Consider the following 21,778-nt stretch of genomic DNA (forward strand, 5'->3'; position numbering starts at 1 on the left):
ATAGATTAAGTTGCTTAAGTTTCCTATTGATAAAGGAATTGAACCTGTGATGTAATTTGAATAAAGATCTAATATGTGAAGGCTTGTTAGTTGGCATAATTCAGATGGAATTCTTCCAGAGAGATGATTTTCTGATAAATTAAGGTAGATTAGCTTCGAAAGGTTGCCCAAGTGGGAAGGCATGGTACCGTAGAGTAAGTTGTGGCTGAGATCAAGACTAATATATATACTGAGACAATTTATTTTTATTATACTTCTATTGAGTCATATTATCTACATATTTTCAACTCTCTTATTATTATTATTATTTTTTTAACTCTTTTTCTTCTTTTTAATTTCCAAATTATTGTTATACTTTTTCCATTTTTCCTGCCTTTTCAGTTTTCACTCTATTTTACATTTTTATCTCTCAATTACTATCTACGATAAGATTACTCTTCCTCTATATATACTAATACGATATTATTCTATGGATAAAGGGAAAAAGGGGAACCGTTTTGTCAGTAAGGCCACACTATTAAAACTTGACCTTATGTCAATAAAGCCTGAAATTGTGGGGAAATTAAATTAAAGCTTGACTTTAAGTAGCCATGGACCATGAGCTTGACCTTTAGTATCGTGAAGGGTACTAATTTTGTAACAACCATTTTTTTAACAACTAATTTTGTAACAACTAATGAGCTTGAGATACAAACTAATTTTGTAGCTACTTTGTAACAACCCTACCGTGACTACTTTGTAACAATTAATATTGAAGTTAAACTTTGTCTAAACAAGAAAGAATAATGCTAGAGATATAATTTAAAAAAAAAAAAAAATTTACAAATGACTGATGTAGTGATTAATTATTGGTAAATTAAAAAATGATGTTAATGGTAGGCCTATATAAAAACCAGTAATAAGTTGACCACATCAATAGTTTGTAAAAATGTTATAAAGTAGTTTGTAATTGTAATGTTACTCAATAAAAAATTATACTTAGTAAACACTAAATTATAGCCTAAGGTTACAACAAAGTTTGTAACTAAACTTTGTTCAAATAAGAAAAAATAATGCTAGAGATAGAAACTTTTTTATAATTTTTTTACAAACTGTTAATGTGGTGAATAGTTATTACCCTATTGGTAAATAAAAAACTGATGTTAATGGTGGACTTATATGAAAATCAATAATAAGTTAGTTATATCAACTGTAGGGACACGATTCTCAAGCGGCCCAACAATGACGTTGGGCTCGCGCGTGATGGATCCCTCACAATAAATTTTGTAGAGAGTGGGCTTGAAAGGCTAGAGTTGGGTCACGGGGCGTTAGTACAGGCCGGACCTTAGATAAACCTAGACTAGAAAAGACTTTAGTCCGGATATCTAAGCCCATTAACTTTATAAATTGAGGGATTGGGCTCCTCGGATCCTGTTCGAGGAGCACTAGTGTTTTTCTCCGGTTACCTGTCGATGGGTTTTCCACGGTGGAGCACATATACTACCCGGGCATTCTCATTCCTGGAGTTTTTTCAGGAAGTGAGATGGGGATCCTTTACTTCGCTACCCAACGTTTTCTTTTATACTAGCCTACGTTCGTTGTCCCTCGTCCACGTGTAGGGTCGACATTTCCAGGACAGATATCTGTCCCATCAATCTAATCCCGAAATTGTGGGAGATGATCAATAAAGCCTAAGAATCCGGCTCTGTTAGGTGCAGTGTCATATCAGTGAAGGGTATTAAGGACAACTTCCCCCAAGATATTTTCTGATCTTTTAAGTTAGCTTGTAGGCCACTCTCATCCATGAGACTTCGGGCCTGCCGAGGACTAAGCTGTCCTCGGCTGTATCTTCGGGCCACTTTGGACTTCCTATTTTTGAGCTTGGGCCCTGGCCTCCTTCAGTGTGGACCTGTGGACTCCCCATAAGCGAGCGGGCCGGGCCCATAAACTATTGGGCCCCACAATAGCCCCTCAAAACCCTGCTGTCCAACGTCTTGGTTGGAAAGGTGGGTTTTGGTAATACCGAGCCTTTATTGCGGCTCATTTAATTCGGCCCTTGATCAACGTTGGCGACTCTTCACCTCCCCGAGGAATGCGCCGGTCTACAAGATGTTTCCCTCGATTTACGCGTGATGCGCTTATACCGTTTGGTTATCCGTAGCACGCCTTTAATATCTTCCTTTTACGAGACCTCCCAAATCTAACGGTTACTGATAGCGTGGGGGAGCGAAACGGATGCACATTTATTCGCAGATTTCCTTGGGGATCAGAACGTGTTACGTGCCCTTGTCTTACTCCCTTATATAAAGAGAGAAGACAAGAGGTGATTCTCTCATATCTGAATCCCTTAGGCCCTTCTCATAGTTCACTTCTTCCGTCTGGTTATTCCTTATCCAATAATACATCCACCATAGTAGTCAGCCATGAATAAATCCTTCCTTTTCCAGAAACGCCATGCCCTAACAAAACTTGAGATGGCTCGGTCGGGGCAAGGGTGGCGGAGACTCAAGATTTGCCTCCTTCCTCTTTTAGCCAAAATTCGAAGCAGGGACTCGTCACACCCCACTTCCGGTGTGACTGAGTCGAAAACCTCCCTTGTCATCTCCATCTGCTCTCTCATGAGCATACCTAATATGGCTCCAGTGTGCTAAGAGTTAGGATTGAGGCAGGGACTAAATGCCCTTGCTTCTTCCTCTCTTTGTTCACTAGCGCCATCCTTTGATTCCCCTTCTCTCTCTTTTGCTCCTTTCTATTTTCTTCATCTCTTCCCTCTTCTTCTCCTCCTTCCTGCTAATGTCCTCCATCTTCTTTTCCCTTTGCTCTCCTCAACGACAAGAGCTTGCTGAAGTGCTTCCATGTGTTCCAATTCTTCTTCCTTCTCCTTCTCTTTTTCTATACAAGGTTCTTCTTCTGATATGAACAGTACTGAGGTAGAGATTTCAAAGAGACTTTGAAGGCGAGTTTAAAGGACACCTGGTGGTTTACTTATCTGTATTACGGATGTTATTACTGCTTCGGCAGTTCATTTTTTGTATAGGCTTGCTTAAGCCCTTCTTTGTACGTTGTAATAATTTTTATATTAATAAAAGTTATTGTTATTCTATTTCGCATGTTCTGTTTATATGTTTTAATAAATTTGCAAGTTCTGCTCGGCACAGTAGTATAGCATTTGAACCAATGACAACTAAGGCCAAAATACTCGCTAATAAAAAGACGCCATAATAACCTTAACAAAATTATTATTCGACATAACAATCCGACCAGTGAGGAACGGGACTTACCTTAAAATTAGTCGAGATGGGGACTAAGTGTTCGATAAGGTGTAAGAAGTAGTTATCCGAGGACATGTCACCTTCCCAATGAACAATTTCCTTAGGCTAACGATCATTAGTTCGTTTCGCCATCTTCTTAACACACTGGCCTTAACTTTTTCCCGTATTTGAGACGAGAAACTTCTCCATCCGAGCAGTTGATTTCCCAAAAGGCCTGAGTCCGAGAACTTCGCAAAGCCTGGGTTTTACTTAAAACTTACGCTTTTTCTTTTATGTACTTGGCTTCCCCATAGACTTGAGTCCGAGGATCATACAAGTCCCAGGTTCTGTCCAAGACTTTTATGTCCTTGGTTTCCCCATAGGCCTGAGTCCGAGGACCATACAAACCCCAGGTTCTGTCCAAGACTTTTATGTCCTTGGTTTCCCCATAGGCCTGAGTCCGAGGACCATACAAGCCCCAGGTTCTGTCCAAGACTTTTATGCCCTTGGTTTCCCCATAGGCTTGAGTCCGAGGATCATACAAGTCCTAGGTTCTGTCCGAAACTCTTCGAGTTCAGATTATCCCTTTCATCAGGCATTTCATAAGGCACCGAGCAGGGGTTGTCCTCGGCAACGGCTATTTCTCAGTGTGGGCCGCAGTCCCTGGGCCCTCACGCAGAGCGGGCCTGGGCCGCGAATTCACTTAGCCCACGAATTAAGAGATATTTCTGCAACCTCTGGCCATGCGGTAATCTCTGTCGTCACAATGATCGAGGTGCGCCTTTACGAGACTTCTTTAATCTTGGGGCTGCAGTTGACGTTGGAAGTTGAGCCAGAACCCTTTTGTCTGTAGCGTTCCTTGGGACACCGCATGAGTTGACTGCCATCACCTTGTCTTTTCAAATAAATGGGAGGGAGAGAAAGTTGCTTTATATACGCACAAATCCCTCAGTTTTCTCCCACATCACAACTTCCATATCTGGAGCTCTCCTCCCTTAGCATAACATGTCTAAGGCAGGGGTTGGGAAGAAAGAATTTTCTCCGCCGCAGATACGCCATGCCTTCATGAGACTCAGAATAGTACGGTATGGGCACAGGAAGCATAAGTTCAGGAGAGTACTCCATTTTGACCGGGGGGGAAGGGTGTCTCTCCCTCTTTCAGTCAAAATCCGAAGCAGGTTCTGTTCATGCCAGAATTTTGGTATGTCAGAAGAAAGATTTTCCGCCATCAGCGCCTCTGCTTTGCGGCAGGCGGATATTTAGAGAAAGCCCCTCAACCTCCAACTCCCTGCACCTTTCCTTCAACGGTGTCAGGCTCAAGTTGGGTCTCTTTTGCTGTTTGAGTTGTGGGCATGTGAAAGCATTGAGGAAGGACAAGGTCTTGGGGCTGTAGCCAACCTCTCCTCTGACCTACTTCCTCAGCTTCATTTTATTCTCTTGTATCTTCCTTTCTTTTCGGTTATGTAATGAGCTTTGACGCAAAATGATTCCAGCTTTTCATTGTACGCTGTACTATTTCTTTGTTTTAGTGATAATGGAGATTTCTTTACTTGTCTTGGATACGGTTCCTTTGATAACACTACTTTGTGAGTGAGTGTGCCCCATGCGTGTGTTTCTTTCAGAATATTTAGAGCAAAAAAGCTTGAAACATAATCTAACTAACTCCAATTTATCAACACTACCAGGCATTATATCGATAATTCATAGTAAATCAAACTTAGGGAACTAACCGGGATAACGGTTGAATATTCTGTGATAAGCGCGTGAACACCATCTAAGGCTGATAATCTCTAAATAATCCATCCGAGCAATCGACTGGGAAGTAGGGAACTCCGATGGTGCTTTTGTGTATTTGGTTTCCCCATAGGCTTGAGTCCGAGGACCATACAAGGCCTAGGTTCTGTCCAAAACTTACGGTTTTTATTTTGTGTACTTGGTTTCCCCATAGGCTTGGGTCCGAGGACCATGCAAGGCCTTGGTTCTGTCCAAAACTTGTAAGATTTCTTGTTTGTACTTGGTTTCCCCATAGGCTTGGGTCCGAGGACCATGCAAGGCCTTGGTTCTGTCCAAAACTTGTAAGATTTCTTGTTTGTACTTGGTTTCCCCATAGGCTTGGGTCCGAGGACCATGCAAGGTCTTGGTTCTGTCCAAAACTTGTAAGATTTCTTGTTTGTACTTGGTTTCCCCATAGGCTTGGGTCCGAGGACCATGCAAGGCCTTGGTTCTGTCCAAAACTTGTAAGATGTCTTGTTTGTACTTGGTTTCCCCATAGGCTTGGGTCCGAGGACCATGCAAGGCCTTGGTTCTGTCCAAAACTTGTAAGATCTCTTGTTTGTACTTGGTTTCCCCATAGGCTTGGGTCCGAGGACCATGCAAGGCCTTGGTTCTGTCCAAAACTTGTAAGATCTCTTTTTTGTACTTGGTTTCCCCATAGGCTTGGGTCCGAGGACCATGCAAGGCCTTGGTTCTGTCCAAAACTTGTAAGATCTCTTTTTTGTACTTGGTTTCCCCATAGGCTTGGGTCCGAGGACCATGCAAGGTCTTGGTTCTGTCCAAAACTTGTAAGATCTCTTGTTTGTACTTGGTTTCCCCATAGGCTTGGGTCCGAGGACCATGCAAGGCCTTGGTTCTGTCCAAAACTTGTAAGATCTCTTGTTTGTACTTGGTTTCCCCATAGGCTTGGGTCCGAGGACCATGCAAGGCCTTGGTTCTGTCCAAAACTTGTAAGATCTCTTGTTTGTACTTGGTTTCCCCATAGGCTTGGGTCCGAGGACCATGCAAGGCCTTGGTTCTGTCCAAAACTTGTAAGATTTCTTTTTTGTACTTGGTTTCCCCATAGGCTTGGGTCCGAGGACCATGCAAGGCCTTGGTTCTGTCCAAAACTTTTTTTTTGTTTTTCTTTTGTAGGTCAGCCCCTTGGCCATGAAGGGGGGAGTTGGCTTGAGGTCGGAAGCCCCTAGAGAAGCCCGCGCCGTTGGCGCTACAGGATGTAAGCCCTAGTGCAAGTTTATATCAGAGCGATAACTTCAGGTCACCGGAGATGGGAAAAAACTCGCGAATCTCTGCTTGCTAGAGGGTTAACTCATGCGCCACCTGCGCCAACGTGCAAGTCTTCCCACAGACGGCGCCAATTGTAGGGACACGATTCTCAAGCGGCCCAACAATGACGTTGGGCTCGCGCGTGATGGATCCCTCACAATAAATTTTGTAGAGAATGGGCTTGAAAGGCTAGAGTTGGGTCACGGGGCGTTAGTACAGGCCGGACCTTAGATAAACCTAGACTAGAAAAGACTTTAGTCCGGATATCTAAGCCCATTAACTTTATAAATTGAGGGATTGGGCTCCTCAAATCCTGTCCGAGGAGCACTAGTGTTTTTCTCCGGTTACCCGTCGATGGGTTTTCCACGGTGGAGCACATATACTACCCGGGCATTCTCATTCCTGGAGTTTTTTCAGGAAGTGAGATGGGGATCCTTTACTTCGCTACCCAACGTTTTCTTTTATACTAGCCTACGTTCGTTGTCCCTCGTCCACGTGTAGGGTCGACCTTTCCAGGACAGATATCTGTCCCATCAATCTAATCCCGAAATTGTGGGAGATGATCAATAAAGCCTAAGAATCCGGCTCTGTTAGGTGCAGTATCATATCAGTGAAGGGTATTAAGGACAACTTCCCCCAAGATATTTTCTGATCTTTTAAGTTAGCTTGTAGGCCACTCTCATCCATGAGACTTCGGGCCTGCCAAGGACTAAGCTGTCCTCGGCTGTATCTTCGGGCCACTTTGGACTTCCTATTTTTGAGCTTGGGCCCTGGCCTCCTTCAGTGTGGACCTGTGGACTCCCCATAAGCGAGCGGGTCGGGCCCATAAACTATTGGGCCCCACATCAACAGTTTGGAAAAATGTTATAAAATAGTTTATGACCGTAGTATTACCTAGCAAAAACTTATATGTAGTAAACGCTAAGTTATACATATCCCTTTAGAATGTAAAATATACTATTCGTCTAGTTAGTTTTCTCTCAAAATTGTTTAGTTGTTCCTTGAAATTCATGTGGGCTCAAATTTCAAATTGATTTAGAAAAAACCTATATATAAAAAAATAAAAAAAAAACCTTTGTTTCAAGGACTCCTCTTCCATAATAAAGGGAAAATCCTTAGTCGGTGGTCACCATTTTGACTTCTAGCCCACCTCCGTCCAATTCAGTAATTACAGTTTGGTCTGTCTCTCTTACTCTCTCTTTTCTTTTCTTTTTTTTTTTTTTTTTTTTTTTTTTGCTATGTTCTCTCTCTCTCTCTCTCTCTCTCTCTCTCTCTCTCTCTAAGCAATCAACTGTGTGGTTTTATTTGTAAATAAAACCGCACATAAAAGACTTCGATAACTGTTTGGTTTGTGCTTTACAGCTTGCTTGCACTTAAATGCTTTGATGATATTAATTTTTCAATTATTTTATTTTGTGTATGGTGTTTTGTTAACCAAGTTGTGTTACCTGTGTATATGTTTTGTAACCATTTATGTTTTACTTTTACAGCTAAATCTCTTCATTTTATTTTATTTTAGGTTTTAATAATTGTAATATGTGTAACTATTGTATTGAGGTATTGAGAGATAAAGATGAATTCAATTTACTTGTTTAATTTTGTTTGATTGCATACACTTCACTGTTAACACTTTCTTTTGTAAAAACAAAAAATTGCTATATAAGTAATTTATAAATTTTAATAGTTTATATTTCAAAATATGAGTAATTAAAGTGGAAAATATTCACACGTGATGAATATTAATAAAGAAAAAGTATTCTTAATCCTTTATCACAAATGTTAAAACTTTTTGAACCCTTAAAAATGCTCAAAGATGTAAACCTAAAGAAATAGATATTGCTTCCTTCACCTTAAAACATGGTTGAAGATTAGGACATGAATATAAACACACACACACAAGAATTTTGTTATAGTTAGTTTGGTCCCCTTTGAAAAATTTATTGGCTCCGCCACTGATACAAGTACAACAATTATTATGACACAAAGAAGACAATCTCCCGGCCAAAGAATAATGAATCTCTTTGTTAATTTTTATTTAATTATTGCCTCAAATTTGTTTTGTTATTCAATTCAATTCTATTCTAGACTAATCATCTCAACATATATTGAGATTTTTAAAATTTTTTTTTTATTATATTATAAATTTGATCCAAACGAACAATATTCTAATTTACATAACTCATCCTAATACAGTACAATAAATAAAAAAAATAAAAAGTGTGGAATACACTTGAGCATGATCACACCAACAATTGTCCCAAGGTAATCTCACCAAACATCTCGGATAGAGGTGATCTTTTGATAGATAGCTCCCGAGAAATTTGCTGCATGATCGGACGAGATTGAGGATTAGTTTCCAGGCATGCAAATGCAAGCTTTGCAACAGATGCCACTATCCTTGCGACTTGATTTCTAGGAGGTTCAAGTCGTTGATCCAACACATCCTTCAATAGTATACCATGGGCAGTTGAAGTTGTTGCTGATGACGAGGATGATGATGAGAGAAGTGAGATGAGATCTCCTGGATGCTTTCCCATGATCACTTCCAATGTCACCACTCCAAAGCTATAAACATCGCAATTCTCATTCACTTCCATCATATATGCAAGTTCTACAAAACCAAAGAAATCAGCTCATCCATTTCAAGTATGGTTAGAATGTAACCTCTAGTTGCTATATATCTTATTGTTGGATTGCATCCCTTTAACTTCTTCATTTACTATGATGGTGGATAAGTTGAAAATAAAAAATTTATCTCAGTAACAATTTTCCTCATCTTTTGGACTAAAATGGTGGTACCTATATTCTTGCACCATGCAAATCTAGGGAACAAAGCACATTTAAACCCAACCATTGTCTTCAATAAATACTCTTTTCTTAATGAAAATAGACTCTTTGCTAAAACACACTATCAGTCCCTAAACTTTAGCGTATTTTAGTTCGTAAGTGATAATTTTTAACTCTTTATAAAAAATTTTTACTCCAATAAGAAGAAAAGAAAAGGCGGGGGAAAACAATTATATGAAGGGGATGGTACGAACCCACTTCACGCCGTGTAAGGGGGCAAGGGATCTCCCCGGAAAACCAATTGCCGCGCACCCTGACGAACTCCCCGGCGGAGTTCCTGTTCGAATCGGGTAGGCACGATATCAGCCGTACCCGAGCATCCCTTGTCTTTAGGTAATAATTGGTGGATTTGCTCCCACAGAGGCTGTACATTTGGTTAATATCATGGTGGTCTAACTGTAAGTTAAAGGTGTGGTTCAACTTACTGACACAACTAACTACCTGGTAAAAATTGGGGGGAAGCTGGTCAGGGCACAGCCCATAGTAAGTGAGTGTGCTTATCAAGAGGGGATCTACGGGGAACCTGACCCCACCTTCTAAAATGGACATCAAAGGAAAGAAGGCTGTACCTTGCCCTCGGTGGAGTTCCATATCACTCTCATGGCAGTAAGCCACGTCCACGTCATCGGGAATACTAAATTTACTCCTAAAGGTGGCCAAAGCAGCCGGGGATTCTAGAAGGTAAGAGTAACCCATCTATAAAGCCTAAAACTACAAAAGTGAACTCAAAGAAACAAAGCTGAAGGAACAGGAAGGGGAAGAAAGACTTACTTTGGGTTCTAAGGAGGAAAAGAACACTGAGCAAGCAAGCACACAGAAATGTGGTCGGCAGAGAGTAAGCACTAAAGATCAGAGGCGAAGGAAAAATGGAATGGTGTTCAGAGAGGGACTATTTATAAAGCCAAAAAGAAGTGGGGGGAGAAGAAACGTTTATTCAAGCAATAAATGGGCACAATTTACGAGCGACCCAGCGACTGCCAAACGTAACCGATTCGCGCGCCGCTTCGGTTCACGAACCGTCAGGCAATAATGACGACTGCGCCTGGCGCCGCGAGACGGCGCGTCTTTTGAGAATATTAGTAAAAAGTAACAGTCATAAGTCCCAGACAAGAAGGTTCCCGAGGTCAAGAGGCCCAAACAGCTCCTTGATTCTTCTCGGCGACCGAGTATGAATCAAGGAGGGGCTATTGTACGGCACTGAGATCCTAGGCCCACACAGGCCCTGGGCCCAGTCCCATACAGGCCCTGGGCCCAATCCCACACAGGCCCTGGGCCGAGTCCCATACCAGCCTTGGGCAAAGGTCCAGCAGAAAGGTCCAGTTGTCCTGCGCCCTTCTTGGAGCTTCCTTCGTGTGCGAACAAGCGTAGGGTATTGAATTCCGAGAGGTGATCGGACAAACGTTCCCGGTCAAATATACGAACTGTTCTCGGGAAATTGTGATATTCCCAGGGAACTGAGTTGCCGAACATAGTCGGTCAAAATGGAGCCAAGTTCCAAGATCATAAATGCTGCACCGCCCTTTCACCTAAACATCCACTTCAATCAGATAATATTGGACCTCCAGTAGCACTAACGGTGGCTGTAATCATAATCTCCCCACTAACCTTAGCTATAAATAGAAGAAAGTTGGGAGAAAAAGTGGTTCAGAAAAATTGAGAGAAAACAGTCAAGGAGAGAGTATCAATTGAGTGTTACTTTGAGTCTCTCTGCCGAGAACGACCCATTGTAGGAAATCCTTAAGCCCACTACAAATAAATTGTGAGCCCAAGTGACCTAAGGCCCAGAAGTCTTGTACTTGGTTCTTACAATACTAATAATGCTAGTATCAAGAATCAATGGAACCCTAAATGAAGAGTAAATCAAAGAAGAGCATTTGCATCCAATGTTCTAAAAGATAATAATTTTATCTTTGCCATGCTTTTATTTCCTTTTGTTTTGTTTTGTTTTTTTTTTTGTTTTTTTTTTAATGATATTGGTTAATGGGTTTTGATTAATTTTGATAATTGCATTATGCAATCACTACAAAAAAAGAGGGCTATAGCCGCATTTGAAAAATGCAGCTATAGCCAATAAAAACGCAACTATAGGCTATAGCTGCGTTTTTATAGCCGCATTTCCAAACACGGCTTATGTGGCGAGGCTATAGCTCCCTGCGGGGACCTAGAGCTGCGTTTCTAAAAACGCGGCTCTAGACCGTTCTATAACTGCGTTTATTTTGCCCTATAGCCACGTTTTTCACACCCATAGGTTTGGGACCTATAGTTGCGTTTTGTAGAAAACGCAGCTATAGGGCTGGTTTGGGCTGCATTTCAAACGCGCTGTGTTTTTTAAAACACAGCTATAGACTATCTTTGGGCTGCGTTTAGAAACGCGGCTGAATCCCGATTGTAAGATTCTTCATGTTCCCGATTGAGGATGGGATAGATCCCCAAAGATTGTTGAGACAAAGGGATAGCATATACCGGTTGGTCAAGTTTCCAATAGAAGTAGGAATTGGGCCAAAAAGATTGTTCGTATACAGACCCAACTGATGAAGAGATCCCGACTTTTCAATTTCTTGAGGTATGGGTCCAGAGAGTTTGTTGTCGTTGAGGTAGAGAACACTTAGGTTGCCTAAATTTACTATAGAAGTAGGAATTGAACCTGAGAGATTGTTGTTATGCATACAAAGCCAAGTAAGAGATCCAAGCATCCCAATCTCATTACAAATAGATCCAAAAAGTTTGTTTTCACTAAGATCTAATTAAGGAGCTCAGGTTTCCAAATGATATAGGTATCATGCCCGCAAGGATGCTTCCATTCAAAGGAGACTCCTAAGAGATGTTAGCCTTTAGAGTTCTTGAGGAATGGAACTAGAAAGTTTGTTTTCAAAAAGATCTAGAATGATTAAGTTTCTGAAGTTTCCTATTGACATAGGGATTAAACCTGTGAGATTGTTACTATACAAAGATAGCTCATTGAACAAGTTGAGTTTTCCAAGTTGATGAGGAATGGATCCAGTGATGTTATTTTCATGGAGATCTAATATGTGAAGGCTTGTTAGTTGGCATAATTCAGATGGAATTCTTCTAGAGAGATGATTGACTGATAAATTAAGGTAGATTAGCTTAGAAAGGTTGCCCAAGTGGGAAGGAACGGTAACAAAGAGTAGGTTGTGGCTGAGATCAAGACTTACGGGACTGTGTAAGCATGAGAAGCTGAAAGTGTGGAGCGTACCTTTTAAAGCAGAACGAGTGAGGCTGATATGAGAGATGCTGCTAAAGTTGTTGCAAGAAATTCCAACCCATTGGCAAGGGATGTTTCCAACCCATGAAGACAACCGAAACTGGCTTTGGTTCTCAAGGCTCACTTTCCATTCCAGTAGAGCCTCTGTTTCTCGTCCCATATTGGAAGGAGAAGTTGCAAAGGAAGAAATAGCAAATTGGGAAGAAGAAGCCAACACAAGAATGATAATTAGGACAGTGGTGAACATAGCTTGAATTAGATTATTGATGCAATTGGGAAGTGGTTTCTCTAGTAAGTAGATCATGACTTTTATAAGCTGCATGCTAGAACAGAAACAAATTGGGTGATCAGAGAAGGAATGGCTTTATGGTTTTGTAGAGATGCATGGAATGAACAAGTTTATATAGGAATGGCTTTATGGTTTTGTAAAGATGAATTCAATTTACTTGTTTAATTTTGTTTGATTGCATACACTTCACTGTTAACACTTTCTTTTGTAAAAACAAAAAATTGCTATATAAGTAATTTATAATTTTTAATAGTTTATATTTCAAAATATGAGTAATTAAAGTGGAAAATATTCACACTTGATGAATATTAATAAAGAAAAAGTATTCTTAATCCTTTATCACAAATGTTAAAACTTTTTGAACCCTTAAAAATGCTCAAAGATGTAAACCTAAAGAAATAGATATTGCTTCCTTCACATTAAAACATAATTAGAGATTAGGTCATGAATATATATACACACACACAAGAGTTTTGTTATAGTTAGTTTGGCCCCCTTTGAAAAATTTATTGGCTCCGCCACTGATACAAGTACAACAATTATTATGACACAAAGAAGAATATCTCCCAAAGAATAAATCTCTTTGTTAATTTTTATCTAATTATTGCCTCAAATTCGTTTTGTTATTCAATTCAATTCTATTCCAGACTAATCATCTCAACATATATTGAGAGTTTTTTTTTTATATATATATTTTTATTATATTATAAATTTGATCCAAATGAACAATATTCTAATTTGCATGACTCATCCTAATGCAGTACAATAAAAAAAAAAAAAAGGTGCGGAATACACGTGAGCATGATCACACCAACAATTGTCCCAAGGTAATCTCGCCAAACATCTCTGACAGAGGAGATCTTTCGATAGATAGCTCCCGGGAAATTTGCTGCATGGTCGGACGAGATTGAGGATTAGTTTCCAGGCATGCAAATGCAAGCTTTGCAACAGACACCACTATCCTTGCGACTCGATTTCTAGGAGGTTCAAGTCGTTGATCCAACACATCCTTCAATAGTATACCACAGGCAGTTGAAGTTGTTGCTGATGATGACGATGATGATGAGAGAAGTGAGATGAGATCTCCTGGATGCTTTCCCATGATCACTTCCAATGTCACCACTCCAAAACTATAAACATCGCATTTCTCATTCACTTCCATCGTATATGCAAGTTCTGCAAAACCAAAGAAATTAGCTCATCCATTTCGAGTATGGTTAGAAGGTAACCTCTAGTTGCTATATATCTTATTGTTGGATTGCATCCCTTTAACTTCTTCATTTACTATGATGGTGGATAAGTTGAAAATAAAAAATTTATCTCAGCAACAGTTTTCCTCATTTTTTGGACTAAAATGGTGGTACCTATATTCCTGCAAAATGCAAGTCTAGGGAACAAGGCACATTTAAACCCAACTATTGTCTTCAATAAATACTCTTTTCTTAATGAAAACAGACTCTTTGCTAAAACACACTATTAGTCCCTAAACTTTAGCCTATTTTAGTCCGAAAGTGATAATTTTTAACTCTCTATAAACTTTAAAATGATAATTTTTGTCTCTAACAAACTTTTTAGTCTTTAAATTTAACATGATTGTTTTAGTTCTTAATGTATAACGTGGAGATGACCTGCCATGTTTTAGTATGGTTACATCATCTAAGTGACTATAAAAGATTACTTTAAACCTTAGGGATATGCATGCATGGATTTTATTTTTCATTAGAAGAATTGATGCTATGATCTTATAAGTTTGCAACATGTTCTACGCTGTTATCAATAAACAAATATATATATATATATATATATAGTATTGTTATTCTTATGTATATCTTATATTACATTGAAGAAATTAAGCCCAAAAAAAGAATGACATTTATTATTTAATTTATCAGAAATTATTTGATTTGTACACATTTTATGTTTTCAAAAATGTTATACTCAAATATGTAAATTATAATTTATTTAACAAAAAAGGCTTAATCTAAAATGTTCAAAGAATATATTAATTGTTATTAATGTAATTTAAGGGAAAATTACAAATAACTAATGAGAAAAAAAAATGTTTATCTTTAATTATATAGAAGTAAGTGGATGGAGTTTTTTATATATGAGATAATAATAATAATAATAATAATATTAAAAACATGATTTAACTCTAAATTCTACATACATACATACATACATGTGTGTGTGTTATTTTGTATTTTTAAAAATTTGTGAGATATTTAGTTTATTGCTGTGAAAAATTTTGTGACTCTTCTATTGTTTTAGTGACTAATTAATTTTATAGTAAAGTTTAATTATCATAAAATGGGTTCATTTTTCATACATATTGAAGATGTTGTAAGGTATTCATAAATTGATCACTTAGCTATTAACTGGCCCATAAACTAAACATAGCCATATTTGGAGTAAACCATAATTTAACAACCACTATGCACTTTGATTGGCACATGATTACATGAACTAGAGGCAAATATTTCAAGAGGAATATGCATGCTAGTAGGGAAAAATTAGGAAAAGGTACAAATGAATTACCTGGGGCAGTGTATCCAAATGTTCCAGCAAATGAAGTCCGATTCAATGAGCCAGGATTTAAAAACTTAACTGTGCCAAAATCCGAGATGTGGGCCTCATATTCCAAATCCAACATGATGTTCTTGCTTGATATGTCTCGATGAACTATCGGAGGTGAGCAATCATGATGCATGTAGGATAAAGCATCAACCACGCCTTTTACTACATTCACCCTTTTGACCCATTCAAAATTAACTACCTCTTTTTTATTGCTCAATATCTCTTTCAAGCTTCCCCCTTCTAAAAACTCGTAAACTAAAAATGAGTGTCGTGGATGTGAGCAGAAGCCATAAAGCTTTACTACGTTGCGATGCCTAATTTCTAGCAGAGCATGAATCTCATTTTCAAAAGCCTTTGCATTAGCAATCCTATCATCTTGTATTGAATGAAATTTTTTCACAGCAACAACTTGACCTGTTCGTAGCTCCGTTTTATAAACACTTCCACACCCTCCCACTCCAACACAATGTTTGGAGTCAAATCCCTCCGTTGCTTCAATGATACTTTCATAAACCATTTTCCCATCATAGCTCCAAACTTCAAACATATTACCATTTTGAGCTTCTCTTAGACTGTTTAGCTTGTTCCTCTTACCTTGGCGCTTGAGAACATGGTAAAGAATCCCAAATACAATCAATGATAGAAACATCGCGCCTAAGATAGGAACAATAAAGAAAATCACAACTTTATTTTTCCTTTTCTCTCCATAATTCTTGCTCCTGGTAATAGAAGTGGGGCAGGCCTTCAAACCACTATTATTTCTTAATGCTCCAAACGGAGCCTCACAAAAGGCTTTATTGTTGGGAAGAGGACCCTCCAATCGATTGTATGATATATCAACACTGATCAAGCTTGACATTCCAGACATTTCACCAAAGGTGGAGGGAATGGAGCCAGACAGATCATTGTGGGAGAGATTCATTGTTTCTAACCTTTGCATATCTCCAAGTTGAGGTGGTATTTTCCCGATAAGTGAATTCTCACTTAAATCGAGCATTTCAAGAGAGTTTAAATTTCCAATCTCAGAGGGAATAGCCCCCCTAAGTTTATTTTTGCTTAAACTTAAGTTCAACAATATTGAGCACCCTTCTATTTGTTTAGGGATTGATCCGGTTAAATTGTTGGCTGAGAGAATAAGATGTTGTAGATTGGATAGCATTCCAATTTCCAATGGAATACTACCTGAAAGTTTATTACCACCCAGATTAAGTAGAAACAATGACGTCAAACTTCCTAATTCCTTTGGAATCTGCCCGACTATATGATTGAAGGAGAGATCAAGCAAATGTAGCTGGATGGATCCTCCAAGCTGAGGAGGAATTACACCGGAAATTCTATTATTGGAGAATTTCAAGCTTTGCAAACTTTGGCACTTCCCCCACTTTTGAGAAAGTTCTCCATAGAAATTATTATATCTCAAATCAATATATATCAAATTCGGGTAAATGCCTAAATCTTCTGATATATTTCCTCCTAAATGGTTTCCATGCAAGTTCACTCTCATTAAACTGGTGCAGTTTCTCAAACTTTTTGGAATGGAACCTATGAAATAGTTGTCATATGCTGAAAAGTTTTGAAGTGATCCACCATAACAAACATTTTGAGGAAGATACCCGGACAACATGTTTTCAGAAAATGTCAAGTACTTCAAATATGTTAGATTATTAAATTGAAAAGGGATGGAGCCAGATAATTTATTTATGTACAAACTCAACACAGTGAGCTTTGTCAAGTTTCCAATTGAAGCAGGGATTGAACCAGTGAGTTTGTTTTTGGCAAGGTCGAAATTGTCTAAATTTCCTAAGTTTCCCATAGAGGAAGGGATAGATCCACAAAGACTGTTCTCCGATAATACAAGAATAGACAAGTTGCTCAAGTTTCCTATAGAAGCAGGTATTGGACCAGAGAGATTGTTCATGTACAAAGCAAGCTCACTAAGAAATCCCAACTTTCCAATTTCTTCAGGTATAGGTCCAGAAAGTGTGTTATTGCTGAGGTCTAAATTGGCTAAATTGCTCAAGTTTCCTATAGAAGAAGGGATAGATCCACAAAGACTGTTATCCCATAGATAAAGAGTAGACAAGTGGCTCAAGTTTCCTATAGAAGCAGGTATTGGACCAGAGAGATTGTTCTTGAAAAGAGAAAGATAACTAAGAGATCCAAGCATCACAATCTCTTGACAAATGGATCCTGAAAGTTTGTTTTCGCTAAGGTCTAAACCGGCTAAATTGCTCAAGTTTCCTATAGAAGAAGGGATAGATCCACAAAGATTGTTCCTCCATAATAAAAGAGTAGACAAGTGGCTCAAGTTCCCTATAGAAGCAGGGATTGGACCAGAGAGATTGTTCCTGTAAAGAGAAAGAGTACTAAGAAATCCCAACTTTCCAATTTCTTCAGGTATAGGTCCAGAAAGTGTGTTATTGTCGAGCCATAAAACACTCAGGTTGCTCAAGTTCCCTATAGAAGCAGGAATTGGACCAGAGAGTTGGTTGGTAGATAAATCAAGGTATATCAGCTTAGAAAGGTTTCCCAATTGGGAAGGAATGGTACCGTAGAGTGAATTGTTGGTGAGATTAAGACTTATGAGACTGTGTAAGAATGAGAAGCTGAAAGTGTGGAGTGTACCTTTTAAACCAGCACCTGGGAGGTTGACATGAGAGATGCTGCTAAAGTTGTTGCAAGAAATTCCAACCCAATGGCAAGTGATGTTTCCAACCCAAGAAGACAACCGAAACTGGCTTTGGTTGTCAAGGCTGGCTTTCCATTCCAAAAGAGCCTCTGCTTCTCGTCCCATGATTGTTACTATATTGGAAGGTGAAGTTGCAGGAGAAGAAGAAATAGCAACATGGAAAGAAGAAGAAGCCAAGGCAAGAATGATAATGAAAGGCGCGGTGAATAAGCAATGGGAAATCGGTCTCTCTATTAAGGAGATCATGACTTTTATAAGTTGCATGCGAGGATATAGATTGTTGGTAGATGGCAGAAAGGAATTGGGTGATCAGAGAACAAATGGCTTTATGGTTACGTAGGTCAGTAGGTGCATGAAGTAGTATATATAGACATTCTCCACATTAATTAGGAGAATCCTCTGAGGGCTTTAACGTAATTTTATTTGTTTTTGCCAGGTGTAACATAATTACTGTATGTCGTTGTCGTCTGAATGATTTTTTAAAAAAATTTTTAACTTTAATTATTTCATAAAAAAATAGAAAAATGAATATGCGGCAAGGTATTATTAGTAAGGATGGCAACGGGTCATATTCGGATCGGATTTCTTTATATCTGGAGACGACCCGCAGGCTTATCCGAATTCGGTCCGTTTAATAAAACGGGTTTCTTGGCACCCAAACCCGGCCCGCGGGCTCCGGCCCAAAATCACAAACCCAGAAGAAACCCAGAAATCAGTCATCAAACGAATATACAAACCCAGAAATCAGTTACAAACCCACAAACCCAAAATCAAAAATCACATAATATACAAGTAATTTTCTTGTCAATCACTGCATTTTCTTGGAAATTTTGTTCTGCATTTTATTGGAAATTTTCTTGCCATCCAAACGGATGCCAAGATCTAACAAACCAATCTGTACAAAAAATCCAACAAATCCCAGAAATAAAATTAGTAAATCTGAAGATCCCAACAACAAAACACCAAAAAAACCCAACAAATTTGGCTCACAAAAAAAAAAAAAAAAAAAAAAAAACCAAACCCAAATTTTGCTCACATAAACACGAAAAGAAAAAAACCCAAACCACACCGGCGGAGACTAATGGGTGTGTTCACGGTGGATCTGTAACGGACGAAGCGCTTGATCGCTTGATTGTGGCTGGTGACAGACTTAGACTGGCCGGCGGAGAATGAATGAGAGTGAGTGACAGCTTGGACCGGCGGTGAGATTGAGAGTGAGTGGGATTGAGAGTGAGTGAGAGTGGGAGAGGAGAGTTTGGTGAAAACCAAGTTTGAGATGAGAGGCGGCTGTGAGTGAGTGAGGTGTGGGCTGAAGCATTAGGGTTTATAACTATATATATTGAGGGTATTTTAGTAATTTAGGATATAACTGGGTCAGGTCCAGGTTCGGGCCGGGTTTTTAATAAAATCCGAAACTGACCCGGACCCGTTTTGGGTTTTTTTTTTTTAAGCCAAACCCGACTCTATTTTTTATCGAACCGGGTACTTGCGAGTCAAACAAAAATTTCCATCCTTAATTATTAGTGGTGTATAAAGTTTTTATTTTTTATTTTTTATTTATTTTTAGAGATAATTACAATATATTGTTAACACGCAGTTCGAATATTTTTCTCTTTAAATTTCCAAACATTTTGTATATGGGGAAGTGCTATATGGTTTTTATTGGGTGGAAACTTATAGTTTGAAAATTGAAATGGGAGAAAAAGAAGAAACATATAGACAAACAAAACCTTGACCAACATAGTTAAATAAATTTTATTTCTACCACCTATTTTGCCTAATTTTTTTAGCATATAAGCATATTTCTTAGTGATGGTTTGTGATAGCTATTATTTTAAATCAAATTATTTTTTTGTACCAGTTTGCTTAGTGGCTTATGATTGTTTACATTCATTAGATTAAAAAATAAGTTGCACCCCAGGTGGAACCACTTGTAGATCAGGGGGTCATGGCCCTAACTTTTTGAAAATCTTTTTGAGAAAATTGATGTGAATGTTCTTATATTCATTATTACTTAATAAAACTTGTAACTCAATTTTAGGAAAATTAATGCCTTCCCCCTTACAATTACTTCTAAATTACTTTTTTGGTAAATTACTTCAAAATTCTAATTGTACCTTATGACTTATGTAATATAAAGAGACATATAAGGAAAATCTTCAAAAAATTAAGTCATGGCTAAAATGTATGCATACCTTGTGATGATAATTTTTAGTTAAAACTGAAAATTTTTTCTTGAAACTATTGTACATAAAGGTAAAAGTTAGCTGAATAGTTTAGTGGGACTTATGAATAATACCAAAAAGTACATTGGGACCCATAAATAGTAGTAAAAATAAGTTGAAATCGCAAATAAGATGAAATTTTCAGCTTGTCCCAAACGAACACTAAGTGTATGTTTGGCAAAAATTATTTTTGTTAACTTATTTTACTATTTAGCTTATTTTTACTATTATTTATGGATTTCACTACACTTTTTGGTACCATTTATGGTCCTATTGTATTATTTCAGCTAACTTTTACTTTTATCTACAGTACTTTCAGTAAAAAGTTATTAGTTTCAGTAAAATAAGTGGATCCCAAATAGACTCTAAGTATATATTTCACTAATTAAATTAATGATGAGACTTAATACTTACATGTTAGAAGAGAGTTTCACAAATATTGAATAATTTTGAAAACGTTATAGCTAAAGTTTTAAGAAATCTAAATTGTACATCAACCGAATTTTATTATCAAAACCTTCAAGTAATTTAAAATAAAATTTAATATTTATTTTAATTAGTTTGATTATATAATATAATATAATTTGTGTTTTAATATTGATTTACATGCTACGTACACACTGTGTTTGAACCAACTAGCTCAATATATGCTTATATTATTATCAAAAAAGTAATATCCTTTTGACATGTAACTTCTTAATTATTAAAATAGTTAATAATTATGTTTATATTACTTATGAAAAAAAAGTAATATCCTTTTGACATGTAACTTCTTATGTCACTTTAAAGGGCCGAAAAAAGCACGTGAATAAATGAATTAGGCCTTACTATGCAAAATTTTTTTTTTTTTTGGTCACGTGCTACCCATATGGTCAGTTTTTCATCCAATAAAAGAGATAAAAATCTTGAGTTTTAATTAATTTAATTGGTAAAATCTTTTTTAGTCAAATAAAAAATTTTAAGTTCGAAACTCGCCTATACTAAAATTTAATTTATATATTGATTTAATGATAAAAAAGAAATATCATGAAACGAGCCTTATAAATTAAATTTATATTATATCTATAAAAAAAATAATTGAAAAAGAGATAGACATCTATCATAAAGATGAGTTACCTTATTTTATAAACTACAAGGGTTTTAAAAAGTCAATACTTATACAAGGGTATCTTCACATAATCACATCTAACCAAAAAATTTATTTGAAAAAAAAAAAAAAAGCAAAAATGGTGAGGTAGTAATAATTAATGGTTAACATTAAATATAAGTTCTTTTAGTTTGGAAATATTATCAGAAATAACATTTTCCCATAAAATCTCAGGTTATTATGATTTTTTATTCCATGCATTGCACAAGCTTTCAACTATCTGTCAATATTCGTGACAATTGGGACAAGTACAACCATGGCTTGACTACACCAATAAAATCAATCCCTATAAAAGCCATTTGTGACGATACATACATGGCTTGTCCTTGTAGTGACTATTCTTCACACACAGTCTTTCATTGACTGGCAAAATCACCATCATCACACAGCACATCTTGGGATCAAACGATACAGCCATCTTTCATGAAAAGAAAGTTTCAAAATATAGGTGCACCGTTGTCCTCTCTAGTGGAATGACTCTTTGATGTTTACTCTCATCAGCTTGACAA

The 21,778-nt window shown here is 37.7% G+C and overlaps 1 protein-coding gene across 1 annotated transcript; it reads right to left on the reverse strand.

Annotated features, from left to right (window-relative positions):
• Positions 1-8,380: 8,380 nt before the first annotated feature.
• LOC126696696 (MDIS1-interacting receptor like kinase 2-like) lies at positions 8,381-17,548 on the reverse strand. The gene is made up of 3 exons (XM_050393380.1): positions 15,170-17,548; positions 13,459-13,807; positions 8,381-8,531 (listed from the first exon to the last, which is right to left on the reverse strand). Exons 1-3 carry the CDS (start codon positions 17,373-17,375, stop codon positions 8,510-8,512), a joined length of 2,577 nt encoding a protein of 858 aa, XP_050249337.1. The 5' UTR covers positions 17,376-17,548; the 3' UTR covers positions 8,381-8,509.
• Between the last annotated feature and the right edge of the window lie 4,230 nt (positions 17,549-21,778).

This window comes from Quercus robur, chromosome 8 (assembly GCF_932294415.1).
Source record: "Quercus robur chromosome 8, dhQueRobu3.1, whole genome shotgun sequence".
Lineage (NCBI taxonomy): Eukaryota > Viridiplantae > Streptophyta > Magnoliopsida > Fagales > Fagaceae > Quercus > Quercus robur.